At 51.2% G+C, this 19,125-nt stretch overlaps 4 protein-coding genes across 4 annotated transcripts; 2 read left to right on the top strand and 2 right to left on the bottom strand.

Annotated features, from left to right (window-relative positions):
* Positions 1-2,174: 2,174 nt before the first annotated feature.
* COCSUDRAFT_40817 (hypothetical protein) lies at positions 2,175-5,491 on the bottom strand (the record flags this gene model as incomplete). Its single annotated transcript, XM_005648899.1, has 8 exons — positions 2,175-2,304; positions 2,652-2,794; positions 3,306-3,453; positions 3,969-4,126; positions 4,402-4,494; positions 4,916-5,071; positions 5,243-5,291; positions 5,406-5,491. 8 exons carry the CDS (start codon positions 5,489-5,491, stop codon positions 2,175-2,177), a joined length of 963 nt encoding a protein of 320 aa, XP_005648956.1.
* A 715-nt stretch (positions 5,492-6,206) lies between these two features.
* On the top strand, positions 6,207-7,840 carry COCSUDRAFT_61836 (class I glutamine amidotransferase-like protein; the record flags this gene model as incomplete). Its single annotated transcript, XM_005648898.1, has 5 exons — positions 6,207-6,410; positions 6,516-6,675; positions 6,922-6,999; positions 7,162-7,302; positions 7,620-7,840. The coding sequence occupies 5 exons, from the start codon at positions 6,207-6,209 to the stop codon at positions 7,838-7,840; spliced, it is 804 nt and encodes a 267-aa protein (XP_005648955.1).
* Positions 7,841-8,625: 785 nt separating this feature from the next.
* COCSUDRAFT_61835 (hypothetical protein) lies at positions 8,626-9,943 on the top strand (the record flags this gene model as incomplete). Its single annotated transcript, XM_005648897.1, has 3 exons — positions 8,626-8,975; positions 9,263-9,410; positions 9,893-9,943. The coding sequence occupies 3 exons, from the start codon at positions 8,626-8,628 to the stop codon at positions 9,941-9,943; spliced, it is 549 nt and encodes a 182-aa protein (XP_005648954.1).
* A 573-nt stretch (positions 9,944-10,516) lies between these two features.
* COCSUDRAFT_52952 (heat shock protein 70) lies at positions 10,517-19,023 on the bottom strand (the record flags this gene model as incomplete). The annotated part of the gene is made up of 13 exons (XM_005648896.1): positions 10,517-11,521; positions 11,947-12,114; positions 12,531-12,676; positions 12,850-12,990; positions 13,825-14,001; positions 14,327-14,426; positions 14,880-15,095; positions 15,875-16,078; positions 16,509-16,721; positions 17,160-17,291; positions 17,686-17,861; positions 18,308-18,392; positions 18,994-19,023. 13 exons carry the CDS (start codon positions 19,021-19,023, stop codon positions 11,369-11,371), a joined length of 1,941 nt encoding a protein of 646 aa, XP_005648953.1. The 3' UTR covers positions 10,517-11,368.
* Between the last annotated feature and the right edge of the window lie 102 nt (positions 19,024-19,125).

The following is a 19,125-nucleotide window of genomic DNA, read 5'->3' as shown; positions in this document are numbered from 1 at the left end:
TGAACGAGACTAGCACACCCTTACTGCTTACAAAAGTAGCCTTGCTCTTTCTTCGTTTGCCCTGCGGATGTCAATGTGATTCGGTTCCGCAGGTGAGAAGATGGAAGAAATGTATTTCAAAATTGGACGGCGACAGCGGAGCTAGTGCAATGTGGCCCAGATACGAGAAATCTGAGGAATGCTACTTTATCGATCTCTCTTCCTTCGGCCGACGGCCGGAGACTGTGCATATTGATGGAGCCCCAGGCCTTGTGGGCACCAATAATTACTTGAGAGTTCACAGCTGGCAGGTACCACCGTACTTGACGAGAAGAGGCCTACGTGCCCAATATGTGGCCTGACACGAACGGAGCTGCCAGAAGCGAAATTCTGAGCCAATCTTGCTGTCAAAATTCTCAAACAGCACCCATCGGCCACATTTCTTCCATCCGCGAATATCCTGAAGCATTTTGCGAGGCAGTAGGTGCTGGAAGCAATTGGTAATATGAGAATATTTACGAAGCAAGTGAGGTAGGAAAAAACTGTAGAGGCTTCAAAGCTTACCAAAGGCAGCAATTACAGAACGTTACAGCCCATCGGAAGACCAAAGTCTCGTACAAAGCTTGTAGCACGCCAAATCCGTTAGCTGTCACAGCACGGGCCCTGAAAAAGTTTAATTTAAGATGGAGAATGACAGAGACCTCATCGCAGTGTGGGCGGACAGCAACTCGACCGTGGGCCTGTCTTTTCTGAGCGGGCGCATGGCATGCATGCATCACGGCCCCTCAAGTGTGGTCATTGCAGGCGCAGCTAACCATGCTGGTCAACAATTACCGGACTTACTGTGCATGGGCTGTTCTGCGCAAGTGCCTGGCAGGTGCGAGTCCGCTGCAACCAAGAAGTGAGAAAACTGTGGGTCATGCACGGCGGCACCTTGTATTTACAGATCTCAACTGGCTGTGACAAAGCCACCAGCAGGCCTCAATGATTCACTTGCATGGATGAAGGCACTTGCACCTCTCTTTTCGCGGGTCGTGCGAAACAGATGACACGAATATGACATGAGTATGAGTACATGAGGATGAGAATGACATGAGTACACCCCAGAACCTGCGCACAGCTCAGGCCCAGAGATAGTGGCGTCCTTCAAGCTTGCGGCCCGAATCACAAAATATGAAGCAGCAGCAGCAGGCTCAAGCCGAGCGATTCGCTCAATGCGAACCAAGAATGACTGAAAACACATATCACCCGGAGGCCCGTGCCTGCAGTGTTCTCGACAAAACTCAAAAGTGGAGAAACGGCAGCGAACCAAGAAGAGGAAGTTGAGAAAACAGCGCCTCTCGAAGCCCCTGCTCCACATGCAGAAGTGGACTGGGATGTTGTGAGCGAGGGGGGGACGACTGTAGAGGCCTCTCAGGATTGAGCAGCTGCCAAATTGTACTTCAAAGAAGCAGCTTGCGAATCATGCTTTAGGAGATATGGGCAGGGCTGCACGATTGGCTGCGCATGATGATGAGCTGTGGAGCCTTGGCAGGAGTTTGCATGCCTGAGCGACAGACTCTGTAGGAGAAGATGCTACCATACTAAGAACTAGAAGACTTCTAGAAACTCAGAGGCAGCTTTGCAAAGCAATGGAACCAGGCGTGCATATCTCTGCAAACAAATATGTAAGAGCTGATGTCCACAGTGCTGTCTTGCGAATCTCAATATTTTGAGCAGTCCATCACTTTCTTTCCGCACCTTGCACTCACAACTTAAAAGTGGCAATTTCATAAGGAAAGACCAAAAGCAGCCTCATGCACAGTACCAACACTTGTACCACTCACACACTTCAATGCAATCATTCAGTGCACAGCTCACTTGACCAGCTCACATTGCACACTCAAGGAATAAAACTTTCCACAACTATGTCAGGCAGGTAGTACACTCCCTGCAGCTGTTCTGTCTGCCCTACAAATACCCTATGTAACCATCCTTCACCCTCTATAGATGCTCACATCCTGCTTGCGTCATTTGCACCTATCTTCGCCATCACTCGAAATCGTTTCGCTCATTTGGTGCCCGCTCAAGTTGACAGAAGAGGGTAATTCAAAACCGCCTCACGCAAGGATGAAAATGCATCTAACGGGCAGCGCAGGGGACCGTATTTTTCAGCTTGCGCGCCGCTCTGAATATTTTCCTCTGATATCAACGGCTCAGTTCAGCATTTCAAACAGCTGTATGTAGGACCCCAGCAGAAACGCCCATGCACCCCAGAAGGTGCTGAGCGCTGTGCCCCACTTCTGATGCGTCCCTGCCGGATACGCCCAGAATCCAAAAAAGCCACTGCATTCATCACACAATCCCCTTGTCAAAATTCAAAAGGCAACTCTATACCGCCTAAGGCTCAGCCATGCGACAGCACCAATTTGATTGCCACAAAGTCATCCCAGTCCTAATGTGATACAATAGAGGGTACAGAACACTGCCCTGCTAGTCTTCAGTACTCCCAATATGTAGACCGCCAGCAAGTTCTAACCTTGTCATTCCATTTCAATACACTTTATCAAACTGCAAATTCTTCAGCCACACCCACTTCAGCCACACCCCATCAGGCTCGGCGATCATGCAAAGAGTGGAGTACAAAATCAAAAGAGTTCCGTTGTGTGAGCGAGAAGGAATAAATTTAGTACCTGAGCCAGAATCCCAGGCCGCCGATAAGATTCCAGAAGCCCACTTGCCAGCCTAGGTTGAGGGGTTGTATGCGCCACCAGGACGACTGAGTCTCCAGCATGAATAGGATCGCTGCAGCTATGAAGCAGCACGAGCCTAGCACCTGACACAGCAAATGACATCATTTTCCTAGCGCTTGAAAAACTTTCAGGATTCCCCATTGGCCAATGTCAAGAGACTTCCCTGTATCCTAACATGAGAAAAGCACGGAGTTTTTGTGGGGTACAGCGGCCCACTATGTTCATTTGATCTTGGCTTCATCGGGTGCAAAATAATGCAGCATCTGACATGGCATCACCTAAGAAGCTGTGCTGCCTTCTCCCTAAGTGCACAAGCACGCAGCTTGTGACCTTTTGAGGCAAGAAAAATACTCTGCGGCAGGCAGGCAGGCTAAAATTTGGGTGCCAAAAAACACAGCACACGTAACAGCAGTGCCAGAACTGCACTGCGAGAACTGCTGGAGATCAACTCCATGAAAGCTCTTGCCTCATATTGACTCTTCCCTTGCCTTCAGAGTCATGACTGATCATCACTGATTTGACGCATGACTGATCTGACCCATGACTAAGTTATACAGACCAGATGACGATCTCTTGGCAGAGAATTCAGCGCACCTGTGTCAGCCAGAATAGGATGTCCCACTCCACATAGTGCACTGACTCATCTGGCAGCACTCCAGGCACGCCCACGATTGTGGATACCCAGAAAATGGTAGCGCCTATCATGGTGACAAATGACGCCAAGTAGCCCAGATTATTCCACCTGGAACCACAAATATTCCTGCCTCATGCAGACAACTTGCTGATATTAGCTCCCTTGAGATGAATGACGACACAAGTAGCCCAAATGATTCCGACTGGAACCACAAAATTCCCTATGTCAAGCAAACAATTTGCTGATACTAGCTCCTATTGGGGTGATCAGGGACGCCAAATAGCCCAGGTTGTTTCACCTGGGACCAGAGACATCTTTGCCTCATGCAAGCAGATTGCTGACTGTTTGCTCTCTCGAATGAGAGGATAGGGGACGCGAGATAGCGCAGGTTATTCCATCTTTAACCTCCACAGAGATATCTTTGTTCAGGTCACGCAATCTTTTATCTGGATTCCAGCACATCGCTGCACAGTACCTGCCAAGCCGACCCAAGCTAATCCCAGCAATGATCATTGACACGCATGCCTTTCAACTCTGAGTCTGAGTCTTAAGACCTGCATGATTATCCTCAACAGATACCTCGAATATTGTAAGTGGTGAAGGGATCATGAAGGGCCCCCCACCTGGTGCCCCACCAGCGCCACCGCTGGCCACCGCTGCCAGAGGTATCCTTCTTTGTAGCCCCATCACTGTTTCCAGCACCATTTGCAAATGGCTTCCCTGACCCCGTCTTCCCGCCCTTATCCTTATCCAGGACTGCACGGCGATCCTCGACAGTCTCCTGTGCGGCCAATTGTTTCGTTTCCACAATATTTCGATTGCATGCGCTCATGTCGTAAGAACTCATTGAGATGTTGATGTATATGGCCAAACTCGCTGATCGAAGATGTAATGTTCTGCACGCAAAACAACCCCCCCAGACTGGCTAAGATGGCTGCTGGCCTGTGCCACAGTGGGGATAACCATTGAAGGCAAAGAGTCAGCTAACAGGCGGCTTCTGCTGCCACAAAAACGCTGCCAACTGGGCAACTGAGGGGGAGGAATGCCAGTGCACACCATCTCACGCCCTGAGCCGTTGCTGTGGCTGTAGTAACCGCTGCCACGCGCCAAGTGGAAGTGAGTCAGCCCGGACTCGAGGAGATTCTTCACCTGCGAAATGAAGATCTTAAATCTGTGAGCCAGTAGGAGGCATTGCATGCTAGGCTGCTGGGCTGCAAACAAAGAAAATGGCAGCACAAGTTCTGCACCAGGAGCATCTGTTGCTGGCCGGCAAGTCTTACAACGAATTGTGCACAGGGATGGCTCATAGGATCACTTTTGTACCATGCTGGTCCATCAGAATTTGAGCTCTGAAAAAATTGACAGCACCGCTGGCGCAGATTTCCTATCTAGTCCTCACCAACAGAAGACCTATAGAGATAAAGGTTCTGAAGAGTTTTCTGATCATGCCGAGCCCCCTCTGCGCTGAGAAACGCACATACAGCACACTGATCTGACCCTGAGATTAAATTCCTCTGGTTGCTCTTTCTGAGAACAGTCTGGCGCTTTGCAAATACTGTGGGATTCGCACCTCGTAGCCGAAGCGAACAGCATTGCCCCTGTTCACAGCCTCAACCACCATGCAGTACGCTCCCACCTCAAACAGCGTCCCACCCACAAGCGCACTCCACCCGACAATCCTGGTGTTTCTGGCCTCGTCCTCTAGAGGGAACAGCGCATACCAGCCCTGCAGGGCCGGGTGCCCCAGTCGTTAATCCTTGCAGGACAGGAAAAAAGCAACAGCGTCAAGCAGCACACAGCTCAGTACTGAAAAGAGAATGCAGTACATGAAAAAAGCAAGCAGTGTCAAGCGCCACAGCTCAGTACTGTGAAGGGAAAGCAAGTGCTAAGATCTCACATTGATACACCAGGCTACAGATCCCCATGTGAAGAGCTGCGCAACCCACCTGTTCACAAGCACAGCTTCATTATAATCAACCTCAATCGCCTCAAAACTTGGAAGGACAGATCGGCAACCGGTTTCATCAGATTCCTGCTGCAACAAAACAGCAGATCCTCACCAGGATATGTTGGAAAACTCCCAGCCCCAAAGACGTGGCCATTGCCGCACCACCTTGTGCTTGTTTGGGTCTTCATGGATCTGCATGCAGCGAGTCACTCAGCAGTTTCTCACAACAGGTGCCACCAAAGAAGAGATGCACACGTGCATGGCTCATCCCCAGTGCTACAAGCACAAGCCAGGACCTGCAGAGGACTTCAAATACTTGGACTTCTGCTTAAAGGGGGCTCACTGCGACACGCCGGCCTTTTCTGTGCTTCCGGGCTGACCACTCGACGGTTGTGTCCAGGTGAGAATCGTGGTACTGCGCGTGGGTGGCATGCAGGGCACTGAAAACACCGCGAGTGTGCAAGAGCCTCCAGTGAGGTGGATGCACAAGCTCAACAGGGTGACTTGGCCCTTCGGCGCATCCAGCCTCCATAGATCGATCTGCTGTACTACCCATCGATCTCACAGAGATGAATGCAATGCTCCTTCAGGCTAAGTGCTGACACTTTTCTCAGGATCGCAGACCAGTGGCATCTGTATACCTTGGACAAAGATTTTTAAGCAATTCCTCACCGCAAGCGATCGAATTCTAATGCAAAGACATGGAAGAATTCGTGTGGTACAGCCAAGATGCACAGATGGGCATCTCCAGGAGATATGTCTAAATTATTTCGTCAGGTTCCCCCTAGCTCCTCCGCAGGTGCCAACAAGCAAATTTGGAGACTTTATTTGTACAATGGTAATTGAAGTGGATAAAAGGTAGTTTCAGAAGATCTGAGATCGTACATTTCACCATTAAAGATCCTTCGACCACATGAATGGGAACACAGCAGGCAGGAAGCTGAAATTTGCCATTTTGGTGACTGGAAATTCAGCTCCCGAGATCGAAAGGGAGTTTGGAGACTACGGTGTCCTTTACAAAAATCTTCTATCAGACCCTGTACTCGACGAGGAGTGGCACGTATTCTACCCTGTCAACAACCATTTCCCAACAGATGAGGAATTGCAGGACTTCAAGGTGTGCCTCACAATTTCCGATCTGTAATGCTATTCAAGAGGGCATCATGCTACAAGATTTCGTCTTGTACCACTCTGCGTGATCTTCGCCTTGTCCTTGGGCCAGGGCATAATCCTGACAGGGAGCAGGCACGACGCATATGCCACAGATGAGTGGAATTTGAAGCTGCGGGAGCTGATCAGGACAGCTCACTCGAGGCAGCAGCGCATTCTGGGCCACTGCTTTGGCTGCCAGATCACAACCATCGTCCTTGGCGGCACTGTTGGTGGGTGCCCTATGTGCACTTGTACCTCTGCAACCTGACAGCCACGTTCGGTGGTTCAATTACCAAACAGAGAAAAGAGCATGTTTCAGGCCAGGATGGGGTTGCTCGTGTCTGAATGCTGATTGTTTGTCACCTGGCCGTGGAAAAGAGTGAGCCCTTGTGAAGCGTATTGGTCATCATCACTTCGGCCTGTTCTTTTTGCAGAGAGCGAGGAATTCAAAATTCTCATTGTGTGCGTTTGTGCAGGTAAGGCGCCAACAGGGTATGAGGGCGGGGCGCGAAAAATCCACACCACCCAAGAGTTTGACAAGATGTGGTATGCAGGTGCGGAATCTGCCCTTTGTTTCTCCTTTGACACCCTGTACGGATGTTCACCTGTCACTTATACTGCAAGCACTGTGGAGCTTACTAGTCAAGAGTAGCTTGATAAGTAGTCTATGACTCATCGGAGGCTGACTCATGACCTTGTTGTATTTTCTGTGGTAGAAAAATTTGAGGAGCGCCCAGAGTTCAACCTGCACGAGACCCACTTTGACATCATCACAGAACCGGCGCCAGGGATGCAGGTGCTGGGATATGGGAAGAACACCCCTGTGCAGATGTGCTGCATGGGTGACCACTTCCTCGGTGAGCACTCCGCTCCCTGAGGCTTCCATGGTAGACGGAACCATTTTCTCTGAATAATGCTAACACCGCCCTGCTATGCAAGTACAAGCACAATTATTTCTTGCAGGAACCAGAGACATTGCTGAAGCGTTGATGATAGATGGCATGTGTAGATTGTTAGGTCCTTTGCTCTGCACATGCACAGAGACACGGCTAACACTAAATGCTTTTGAATGAGTGTATCCAATCCTGCAGCTTGTCTGCAAACGCACCTCGCCTCTGGCAGTAAAGGCATGTCAAAATGAGCCCAATCCTGAAAAGATTGCTGCGGTTTGCAGGTCTGCAGGGCCACCCAGAAATCACAGACAAGTACATGGAGGCAGATCTGAAGGAGCGAATAGCCTCGGGCAATTTACCAAAGGACATTGCAGAGGAGGCTCTGCGAGACCTGAAGGAGAATCCGGTGACAGAGGAGGCCTGGAGGGACATGCAGAAGCTCCTCAAGACCTTTTTGAAGGTCGACCATGAGCAGGCGGATGTGTTTGACCTCATAAGCTGAGTGGTGCCGATCCATTCAGCCCTGCTGATGAAGAACTGCGCATCAAGAAGTCAAATATTTTTGTAGTTCAGGATTCCGAGTCCCAGTCCAGGGTCTGCTCTCCTCAGCTGTTCTGGACGGTGTCGCTGATCAGCATCACACTGCCAGTGTGTTTACGGAAGGGCCAAGTCACATGGTGGCAGGTGTGTAGATTCATTTTTAGAGGCTCCTGGGCGATTGTGTCTCCTGCCATTGCAGACTGCACCGACAGCTAGTGCACGCACGGTTGGTTGTTGGCCCATTGGCCTGTGCAGATTGCCGGATATCCGCAGATTGAAGACTAGCCGACTACTGATAGTTTTCGTAGTACTATTTAGTCCGAAAGCTATTTCCTTGCGCACATTTGCGCTGGGTGTGGTGCAGCAACTTTGGGAAACGTCACTGTTGTCCTCTTCTTATGCACTGTGAGGTCTCAATCAAATCTCTGCAACACATGGACCATGTGACATGGTGCGGCATGTAAAGGCCTCGTTTCATTCGTCACAGATATAGGGTTTCTGAAGGGGTAATTATATCAAGCGAGGGGTTTGGGAGTTGACCCTGACCTCCCTCGTTTCTTCTGCTGCCACTTTGGAATCACAAATCTGGCAGGAGCATCTTTGCAGCATCGTGCGTTTCGCAGATAAGTATGCAGTTCGTGAAGCTCGAAGCGGAACGCATGCAGATGAATGAGCTTTTGCATTCACTTTTGAATACGCGCCAGAATTTATAGCAATAACGGCGACCCCGCTTGCCTTGCGAGCAACATGGCCCGCACGTACGGCGAGATTTTGGAGAGTTCTTTTGCCGATGTTTTTGCTCTCTGTGACGAGGATACCCTGTTCCTGGACGTGGGCAGCGGACGTGGCCTGATTACTGCCGCCTCAGTTCAGCAGGGAGGTTGCTACAGGGCAATAGGCATCGAGAAGTACAATGACAAGCTTCAGGAGAGCCAAGAGCTTCTTGCTTCGCTTCCGGAGGATGTTCAGTCGAAGATCGAGTTCCTGTTGGGAGACTTCAACGACCATGACTTGACAGCGATGCTGCAGAGCTACGCCTGCACGTCCCTCCTCATGTTCTGTAACAACCTTGCTTTCCAGCAAGGGACCAACATGAGGTGACCATCGTCAATGCTGCTCCACGTTTCCAGCTCTGCCTGGTTTAGTTCACAGTGAGATGGCTGGTTGCTTTGTAGTGTTTTTCAAGCCTGGACAAGACCGCCTGACACGTAGAGGTTAGCTGCGCAATTGGATGGCACTGGCACATTTTGTACCGCAAGAGTCCAGCACAATGGATGCATGCCAGGCTTGTCATGCACTTGACTTCAAATCACAGGGGTGCCAAGTGTTGCACTAATAGCAGCCAGGCTAGATTGACTCACCGCAGCTCTGTGCATGCTTGCAGGATGAGCAAGAACTTCAGGAGGGCCATGAACGCACTCCCATCCGTCAAAATCACAGTTGTCGCCACAACTCCCCTGGAAGCGCTGTCAGACCGGCTGACCGATACCATTTCCCTTGACATGACTTGGGCGCCAGGTCATATGTCCCAGGTCAGCACCTTGCAGCCTCACTACTACCAGCTGTCAACTTTCTAGAGTATTAGCATTTTCTTCCCACAAGGCAAGGTGCGTCCTGCAGACAAGCTGCTGCCACAATCCCACCCCATGTTGGACTCGCCAGATCCAAGCAAGACCCAATCAATTGTGGGCACGATGCTCAGTATTTATAGGCCCCCCCACCAGCCGGGGCCAGATTCTAAATAAGCCTTGGGAAACTTCATGTAGATTCTCGAACATAGTCAGAAGCTTTCAGACTGACGCTAGCAGAATCTGGAAAGTGCCATCAAATCGCACTCCCACTCTCCTTGTGCAATGCTTCCTTGCAGAGCAGCAGCATGTGCCAAAATCGCAGAAAGCTCCTGCATGCCACAGATCTGGTTCCTCTCCTGCTGAACTTTCACTCATTCTGCCGGGTTGTGTTTTTCTCCTTGCAGATCGGTGTTGATCACAAGGTTGTGTGGTTGGCTGTGCAGGTTTACACTTGGCATGGACTGAGTGATGTCAAGGCAGGCGTCGCAGCATAGGAACATTTGATCCTGCTCTGGCAAATGCGCTACTGTGACAACTGCTGGCAGGAGACACTCTGTCACGGACTCACTTTTGTTTTCCAGTTCTAAGTGCTATCACTGGTGCCGCTGCACACGGCGACACAATTGGTTCTGCACTGCGGTGGTTTTGTCTCATTTCGTTCTTTCGCAAAGTTTTTCACTCCCTGCAACCGAGAGATTTTGCTGCAACGTTGCCTTGCGGAACTGATATTGCTGTCATAGGACAGATGTTCTGTCCCACGCATTCTTTGGCAGATAGCAGATAGCAAATTTATCCCCATCAGTTCAAAGCTCTGCAGCTTTTTTATGGCTGCATATGAGCGCTCTGAATGCACAGTTTGTGTGTCTTTTGTCTCCGTTGATGTAGTTCATGATTAGGTAGGAGCTTCAGTGGATAATGACTTCCTTACAGTACTGATCCCGCAAAGACTTGAGAATTTTCCAGTTTGAGAGATCTTGTGGTACACATTTGTCTCGAAGCAGGAAGCAGGAATGATATTTAAAATGATTGATTGAGCTGGACTGAATGAAAATTCGACAGGTTGTAATGCGCAAATTTGATCTTACAGTCCTTGTATATTCATTCCTGTGAAGTCACTAGCCAACAGCAATAAGAATAATTTGACCCACCTGTGCTTGTTCCATTCCTGTTCACCACCTACACATTTGCACACACCAACACGCAGCACGTCTTGAAGCAGGAAAATGTCAAGACTAATTAGTGGGGATTGCACGCTGCATCACCCCACAAATCAGTCACCCACACATAGCAAAACAATTCACTTTTATGTGCTGTCATGGCGATGAACTAGTATTCACTCGCGGCATTAAGCAAGCCCAGAGCTAATCCTTAAGGGGTAAATAAAACACCCACTTGCACATGCATCCCCCCTCTCAAGCCAAGAAGCTCAAAGCCAGCATTTCTGCAAGTGCACCACGTGATGCTTCCAAAGCAGCGCACTGGTGGTCCTTGGTTCATGCCTATAGTCTTGCCGCAGGCAGAGCGAATGCAGTCTGCAAAATAGTCAACTGCACATCCCCTCCTGTGTCTTGGGGGCTTCCAAACCCCCAGCACTCAGCTCAAGCCATCTTCGTCATCCGCATATCCCACTGCACCTTCGCAAGCGCGTGCCATCACTTGGACACAGCCAGCACCTGCGCGCTCCAAACCACTCGCGCAGAGGACGTCTTCCCAATTTTCCTGGGAAACTGACAGCCGACAGAGCGGACCCTGCCGATACATCGTGAGCAAAGCCCCCTGCCAGATCACGCTCCCATGCCAATTTCCACGATATCACCAAATCAGGCACGCCGCACATATCAGCACGGTGCCAGATCAGACGCGCTGCCAGGTCAGCCGTCGCCAGATCAGCGCATGACGCCAATTCAGGCGGAGCGGCTTCACTTGTCGGAGTCGGTGAACTCGGCGTCGACGACATTGTCACCGCCCTTCTTTTCGTCGCCGCCGGGGGCGCCCGCGCCGGGGCCGGCCGCCGCGTCGGGGCCGGGCGCGCCACCTGGCTGCCCGTAGATGGCCTGCCCGATCGCCATCACCTGCGCGCATCACATACGTCAGAATCAGCTGTACATACAAGAAGAACATCTAGAAACATCAAATAATTGTACCTGCCAGGAGGCAAGGTGCGGCTGCAGCCAAGCTGCAGGTGAAGGCTGCCACTAACCCTAAACCCTACCCATTGATGGACTCGTCATATCCAAGCAGGATGTATATGAAGAATCACAGTCCTGACAGCTGCGGAGGTGCAGCACAGCCAGTAGCTGCCGTTCAACAGCCTTGTGTCTGCGCAGTGCCGGCCTTGCAAAGCCATGTTCGGCAAGGGGTGCATGGACCATTGCATTGACAGCCCAGATCACATCAGCATGTGAAGAATCTGACGCACTTGCAAGATAGAAAGTGCAATAGCTTCAGTCGCAACAGCTGCTTCAGAGGAAGTCAAGTAGTGCAAATCTGAACGCACCTCCTTCTGCAGGTCCTCGATGGCCTTCTTGGTGGCCTCTGTGTCGTCGCCGGCAGCAGTCTCCTTGAGGGAGGTGATCTGCGACTCAACCTTGGACTTGACATCCGCAGGCACCTTGTCGCCCAACTCCGTCAGCTGCTTCTCTGTCTGGTAAACCAAGCTGTCCGCCTGTTTGACAGAATGCACATGACATCAGCGCGTGGGTCAAACACAATAATTCAGAGTCTGCACATGTGACCCACTTATTACTCCAGGTCCGCCAGCTGATCCAAGGCAAACTATGCAATGCAATTCACCCATAGCAACAGCTGCTGCTAAGAACAAGATGCTTGTCCCTTCGCGCAGACACGGGATATGAGGTAACAACACATGCCTTGATGCAAACAAACCCCAGCAACAACTGCCCAAGCCAGCAAACGCTTCTACATCCAGAAGTGCCTCCCATCCAGTTACGGACAGTACAACTATATATTTAATAAAATAACGAAGTAAAACCTCAGGTCACAATTTACAAAGGATAAAACACTTTTTGAAAGCATGTTGCAAAATAAAATTTCCTCTTTTAAGCGGCGGCAGAAGCACACCTGGTTCTTGACGTCCACGGCCTCGCGCTTCTTCTTGTCCTCGTCAGCGAACTTCTCGGCGTCCTTGACCATGCGGTCCACCTCGTCACCGGCAAGGGTGGATGCGCCGGTGATCTTGATGTCCTGCTTCTTGCCAGTGCCCTTGTCTGCACACCGCAAATAAGCTCGCATGTCAGACACAAGGAAAACTCAGCACCTATAGATAGGCCCCTATCACACGTTTGCACACCCGTTGCCTCTTGTTGCTTGTGAGTGACCAAAAAAATCTACATAAACAGTCGTGTGATTACTAATGAAAGGGCGTTATGAGGTGGCGCACCGGTGGCAGTGACTGAGAGGATGCCGTTCGCGTCGATGTCGAATTTGACCTCGACCTGGGGGACCCCCCGGGGAGCGGGAGGGATACCGTCCAGCCGGAAGTTGCCCAGCGACTTGTTGTCGCGCACAAACTCGCGCTCGCCTGCACAGGACACAGCACGATGACTCAGCAGCTTTGATACATACACACGTTGCAGGCAAACAATGTGCATCACTCATGTGGTTTTGAACCATGATCCACACACCAAGGTATTGCAGGCAAAAGGTCTACATCATCTCACAGGTCTTGTGCACACACACACACACACTATAGAGCCAGCCCACCAATAGATCATGCACTGCCAGGCCACTACTAAAAGGCCTGGTGTTCTATTGAGGGGTGTTCGTGGACCGGGCAGGGGTCAAATCAATGCCATTGCTGTAATGAGCCTAATTCTCATCTTCCAGTAGCAGGCCTACATTCCTCGGGCCAATATCCTGGAAGCAAGAGCCACCCAGGACATCAACTGATCACATACAACACGGTAAAGGACATGCATCGACCCAGACATTTGGGAGCTTGAATGCTACCATCAGAGCCTCATGCAGGCATGCCTGGCAGTCGCAAAGTAAGTCTGCATTGAAAAAGCAAAGCAACTGCAAGGCTTGCTCAAATGAGACCATCTGCAAGCACTCAAGGATCCAGAAAGATGATTGTCATGATTGGCTAGATGCCAGATATGCTCAGAGGCATGCATTTGCCAGGGAGTGTGGAACCATGAATGCATGATGTGGTCAAGCGTCACTCCACGCCTTCCCCAGCACTTGCGCCAAGTGTAGTTAGATGGAGTCTAAACCCAAAACAAGGGAGTTTGCAGTGACATCTTCAGCACCACGCATTCAAGATCCCAGTACCTGGGCTTTATGTTCAGGTACAGCTGTCTGCTGATGAGGATTTCAGCAGTTTTGGGAGTGTCAAATCGCAGCAGGATCTCACCCTGAAGCACGTTGATCTCGACAGAGGTCTGGTTGTCTGCAGCGGTGGAGAAGACCTCGGACTTGGAGGTGGGCAGGGTGGTGTTGCGAGTGATAAGCTTAGTCATCACGCCTCCCAGGGTCTCCAACCCGAGCGACAGGGGCGTCACGTCGAGCAGCACGATGTCGCGCACCTCGCCTGCGCGCACCCAAGATCATGACAATGTTAGTTATTTATAGTTGGCATCTACTGGGTTAGTCAGAGTCTGTCGCCAACTACCAGTCATGGAACATGCACGTTATTTGTGCAGTACACAGTCACCCCCCAACGAGGTGAGCTCTCAGGACAGTGCATCGGGAAAATTGCTTCCATCTGCAGTAGAGCTTGTGAGAGCTGCTAGGCAGTCGACATTGCTGTGCGGCACAGTGTGCGCCACGTCAACCAAGACCAGACCCAAAAGATACAAGGCATTAGTCCAATAAGAATGGCGAGAGATCGGGTGATAAAGAGTAGAGGCACACACCTGCCAGCACACCGGCCTGCACGGCTGCGCCGAGCGCCACGACCTCATCGGGGTTCACAGTCACGTTGGGCGCCTTGCCAGCAATCTTCTGCACAAGCTCCTGTAACACACAACCACGCACAGAAAAAGCTGAGTGCCAGCCTCTTCACAGGACTCCAAATCCATCTCCCCAAACCAGGCTGTGCAGTGACATCCCCTGGCTTGCGTCAAAATGCTGCAAAGGCAGAGTTATATGCACTCAGAACACGACGCTGCCTTACTTCCCTGCTTAAGAAATGTGCGTACGACTACACAAGCGCTTGCAACACATTGATACGCATGTGATACAGTAATAGCAAAACAGTCTTCACATATCCCTGCATAACAAGGAAGGCGAGTCTGTACGCAGCACACAAAACGAGATGCTGTCCTGTGTCCCAGCTCAAAGGAAGATATCATGGCTGCACTAACAGCCGACACTGACACCCTGAGAGCTGATGCACTTGTGAGCTGATGCACTCGGAGAAGAATGTATTTCTCATGGCAATCTAGATTCAAATATTTGCTATCGCACCTGCACTGCGGGGATTCGAGTGGATCCGCCCACAAGGATGACCTCGTTGAGGTCTGTGAACTTCAGGTTGGCGTCCTTCAGAGCCTGCTGCACGGGGATGCGGCAGCGATCGAGCAGGTCCGAGGAAATCTCCTCGAACTTGGCACGAGACAGGTTGGTCTCAATGTGCTTCGGTCCGTCGGCCGTCGCCGTGATGAAGGGCAGCGAGATGGATGTCTGCGAGAGGGCAACACAGGTGCATCAGGACATTGTCATCCATTGACTCATGTTGATGCTGGCAGACTGCCCTAAGAACCACCACGCACAAACGGCTCTGCAGACAAGACGGTGGCAAACTTTACATAAAATTTACAAGCCAGAACATGCCACTAGGAACACTCGGTCGCATGCAAGAGAATGATCTGTCTGCAAGTCGCACTTGTGGGAGATTCAGCAGCTCTACTCCAGCTAACGGTGCTCCTAGAGAACGATGATCATGATGAGAATCTTTGCCACAAAGAGTGAGGAATTGTCAAGCAACGCAGCTAGTGCGGCAACTTTACGGCGTAGTGCAATAAGAGGAGCGAGCAGAAATTTGCTGCTCTTGCACGTCCAAGATGACTACAGGTGCAGGCGTGACATGCTCCCTATAAGCACAAGAGCCCAAATGTGCATGCCACAGAGACTGGATCACCAACAGCTCTACAGCAGCTGCCCGTGATCGTGACCGCTGTGATGTTCGCAGTTGGCAACCAAACCTGTAGTGCACTCCCTAGCATTTGGCACTTGGCACTTGGGACGGCCAAAATCTTACTGCCAATCAGCAGCGCAGCCTGATCAGATGAGAAACTTATGCGCGCACCTGCGAGAGCGTGGGGAGAGCTACCTTGCGTGCCACCGAGGCAAGAGCACTCAAAATTGCCAGTGATCGCTACCTCTGTGGCTGGGTGACACTGTAATTAAGTGACCCTGCCTTCCACTTTCAGCTAAGAAAGAGCGTGAGAAACTGGGCTCACCTGCGAGAGCGTAGAGAGCTCCATCTTGGCCTTCTCAGCGGCCTCGGTCAGCCGCTGCAGCGCCTGCCGGTCCTTGCGCAGGTCGATGCCCTCTGAGCGCTGGAAGTCGTCCGCCAGGAAATCCACGATTCGCTTGTCAAAGTCGTCGCCTCCCAGGTGTGTGTCTCCGCTCGTCGACAGCACCTCGAAGACTCCGTCGCCCACCTGAGGATGACGGAGCATGAGTCACGCCGCAAGCGCTCATGGAGGAATATGCAGATTGCAATCGGCAGCATGCCTTCTGCATACTGATGAGTGGTTCAAGGAACAATGGCAATGAACCACGGCTTTGTTGTTTGGTGTTCTCAGGCACAGCACAATGACCCAGCACCCACAGGCATCAGGCCACGAGCAGAAACCCCATGAAGTGGCAACATGCATATCCCACCAGTTAGAGAAGTGCATCCCCAGGAGCCTCACATGAAAGGGTCCCAGATCCTCCTAGGCAGTGCGGGATAATGGGATGGATGTCAATCGCAAATGAGATTCACCCGACTACCCTGAACCAGGATGACAAAGGACAGACATGTGATACTCCCAATTGAAACCCAAGGGTGCCACCCTAAATAGTAATTTGAAGACAAAACTGACTCACCTCCAGGACAGAGACATCAAAGGTGCCGCCACCCAGGTCGAAGACGAGGATGGTCTCGTTGGACTTCTTCTCAAAGCCGTACGCGAGCGAGGCGGCCGTCGGCTCGTTGATGATGCGCAGAACCTCCAGGCCAGCGATGCGGCCGGAGTCCTTTGTGGCCTGCCGCTGCGAATCGTTGAAGTAGGCCGGCACTGTGATCACCGCCTTGTTCACCTGCACAGCCACCATTATCAGTAACAATAAGTGCTTCAAAGCCACGGAAAAATGAACAAGTAAGTCACATGCAGCCTCGGTGGCGGGCTGTAGTTTAACAAAGGAGCCCATCCCTCAGAAGCAGTAGGACTGCCTAATCATCCTACAGGACCACATACAGGCCGTGACATGCCCCTGTGCATGTGAGCACACATGCCCTGGCTGTGTGAGATCCTGAGGGAAGATTGCCAGCTTCTACCGTCATCGCACCTCCCTATATACCGTCGAATTTATTCCACTTGCGAATATGCGTAGTGATGGCTTTCAGTACTTATGATGCCATTACTAAATTCCTTCCAGTAATGGCAGGGCGTCCTTCCTGCCCTGGATGCACAGGCAATTGCAAGGTTTCCTTACGGTGAAATACAACCATCATTCTTCAAGTGCTGCGGTGCCCACCTTGTCGTTGAGAAATTTGGAGGCATCGTCAACAAGCTTGCGCAGGACCTGAGCGCTGATTTCCTCCGCGGCAAACTCCTTGCCGGCGTTGCTGGACACGATCTTCACATTTCCGTTGCTGTCCTCCACCAGCTGCATGCATGCACCCGCCACGTCACCACGCATGCCTCGACAGGTCAAAAGCATCCCCTTGACGAGTCAAGGCATTGACGGCATGGGGCAAGAGGATCCTCTTTACTGCAGTAAGGATGGCATGGCCTCTTGAGGCAGCAGCTCAACAAACCGGTACATGGAAGGTCCTGCCGTTCCCCTGGGGCTGCCAATGTACCAGCCATGAACCATAGTTCCTTCAGCTGCTGCCTTGAGAGGCACCGCTCCAGTGTAAACACATGATGAGAGAACTGCTGAGCACTGCGGAATTTGTGCCATGGTGCACTGACCCAAAACATGCAGATAGGCGAGATCCATGTAAATGCGCCTGAACATGTGCCATTCACTAACTCACAAGCATGGGCGCTCTGCTTACCTTGTAGGGGACCTGCTTGGACTCCTCCTGCACCTCATTCATCTTCCTGCCGATGAAGCGCTTCACTGACGCAAATGTGTTCTCCGGATTGACCACGCCCTGCCTCTTGGCAATCTGGCCCACCAGCCTGTCCCCAGACTTTGTGTATGCCACCACTGACGGCGTTGTGCGCGCACCTGCACAGCACATGCACGCAAGAACACATCAGCAGGGCGCTGGTCGGAGTAGTCCCAGTGTGATGCTTGGGATGCACTGCACGAACACGTGCCTCTGCAGTGCACATGCAGCAGAGCAGATGAGCAGGACGATGTGAAACTGTGCCTGTGAAATCTGAGAACATCTGTGCGGGTGTACAATGCAGAAGGCAAAAGCCTTGCTGCACCAACATGAGCCCATCAACAGGCTGTAAGATTAGCGCTGTCAATATGTATATCTCTGCAATCATCTGAAACAGCTACAATATCTAGAGGAAACGCTCGTTGGAAAACATCAGCTGCAACACATAGCATGCAACTTGCAGTTGCAGGAAGCATGAGCAAAACTACTACGCAGGACAAGTGACCACCAATGAGGCAAGATGATGCATAGTGGACAGCAGAACATTAAAGGGACTGGAGCGTACCCTCTGCATTTGTGACAATGGTTGGCTTGCCACCTTCCATGGCAGCCACAGCCGAGTTTGTGGTGCCCAGATCGATACCAACGACCTGTCATGATGGCAGCCATACGAAAAACATCAGTACAAATGCAGCTATGCACAGCAGTGATCACCATCCGAAGGACCTCACGAGGTGTCCCAACTGAGGCACTCAAAATGACTTTTCCGTAAAACTCGATTCCAGCAGCAGTAGGAATATTATACGTTAAATTCGCTTGTTTTGTTGCAAGTATCTAGAACTGTGACAGACGAAAGAACTCTGATCAAGGTGCACTGCTGTCCATCGCGTTGGCACAGCAGGGCTGCCACCTAGTAAAAAAATCATACTTCCGGCATACACTTGCTTACAGTCCTAATACTCATACACGAGAAGTTCGAAAGATCCTTAATTTGGTGGCTAGGATTCATGTGACACCAGCAAGCACCTATTTGCAAAGTTTGCCAGAGCTTTATGGTGTCTTTATCACCTTTTCTGCCCTGACGCAGAGGCCGTTCGATCGGCGTGCGCCTGCATGTTGTCGCAGATGAGATCGGGTCGCCGTCAAGCTGCTCCCGGAGAAGAATCGTCGCCGCAGGGGCAGGGAAACACTGCCTATTCTAGAACCATCCAGAGCAGATCGGGACGACTGCTTGCTGGAAGACACACCAACCTGCATCTGGCTTTGCAAAACGGTCTGCATGATTGCTGCTCTGAATTGAATCTGTCACACGTCAATCTTGTGTTGGTTTCGCTTTGAAGAATACAAGTGTTTCTCCTCTGGCTGTCGAGGACACGCCCTCCA

Source organism: Coccomyxa subellipsoidea (assembly GCF_000258705.1).
Source record: "Coccomyxa subellipsoidea C-169, whole genome shotgun sequence".
NCBI lineage: Eukaryota > Viridiplantae > Chlorophyta > Trebouxiophyceae > Coccomyxaceae > Coccomyxa > Coccomyxa subellipsoidea.
Note: the sequence above shows the minus strand (reverse complement) of the source record. Positions and strands in the feature narration are given on the sequence as shown.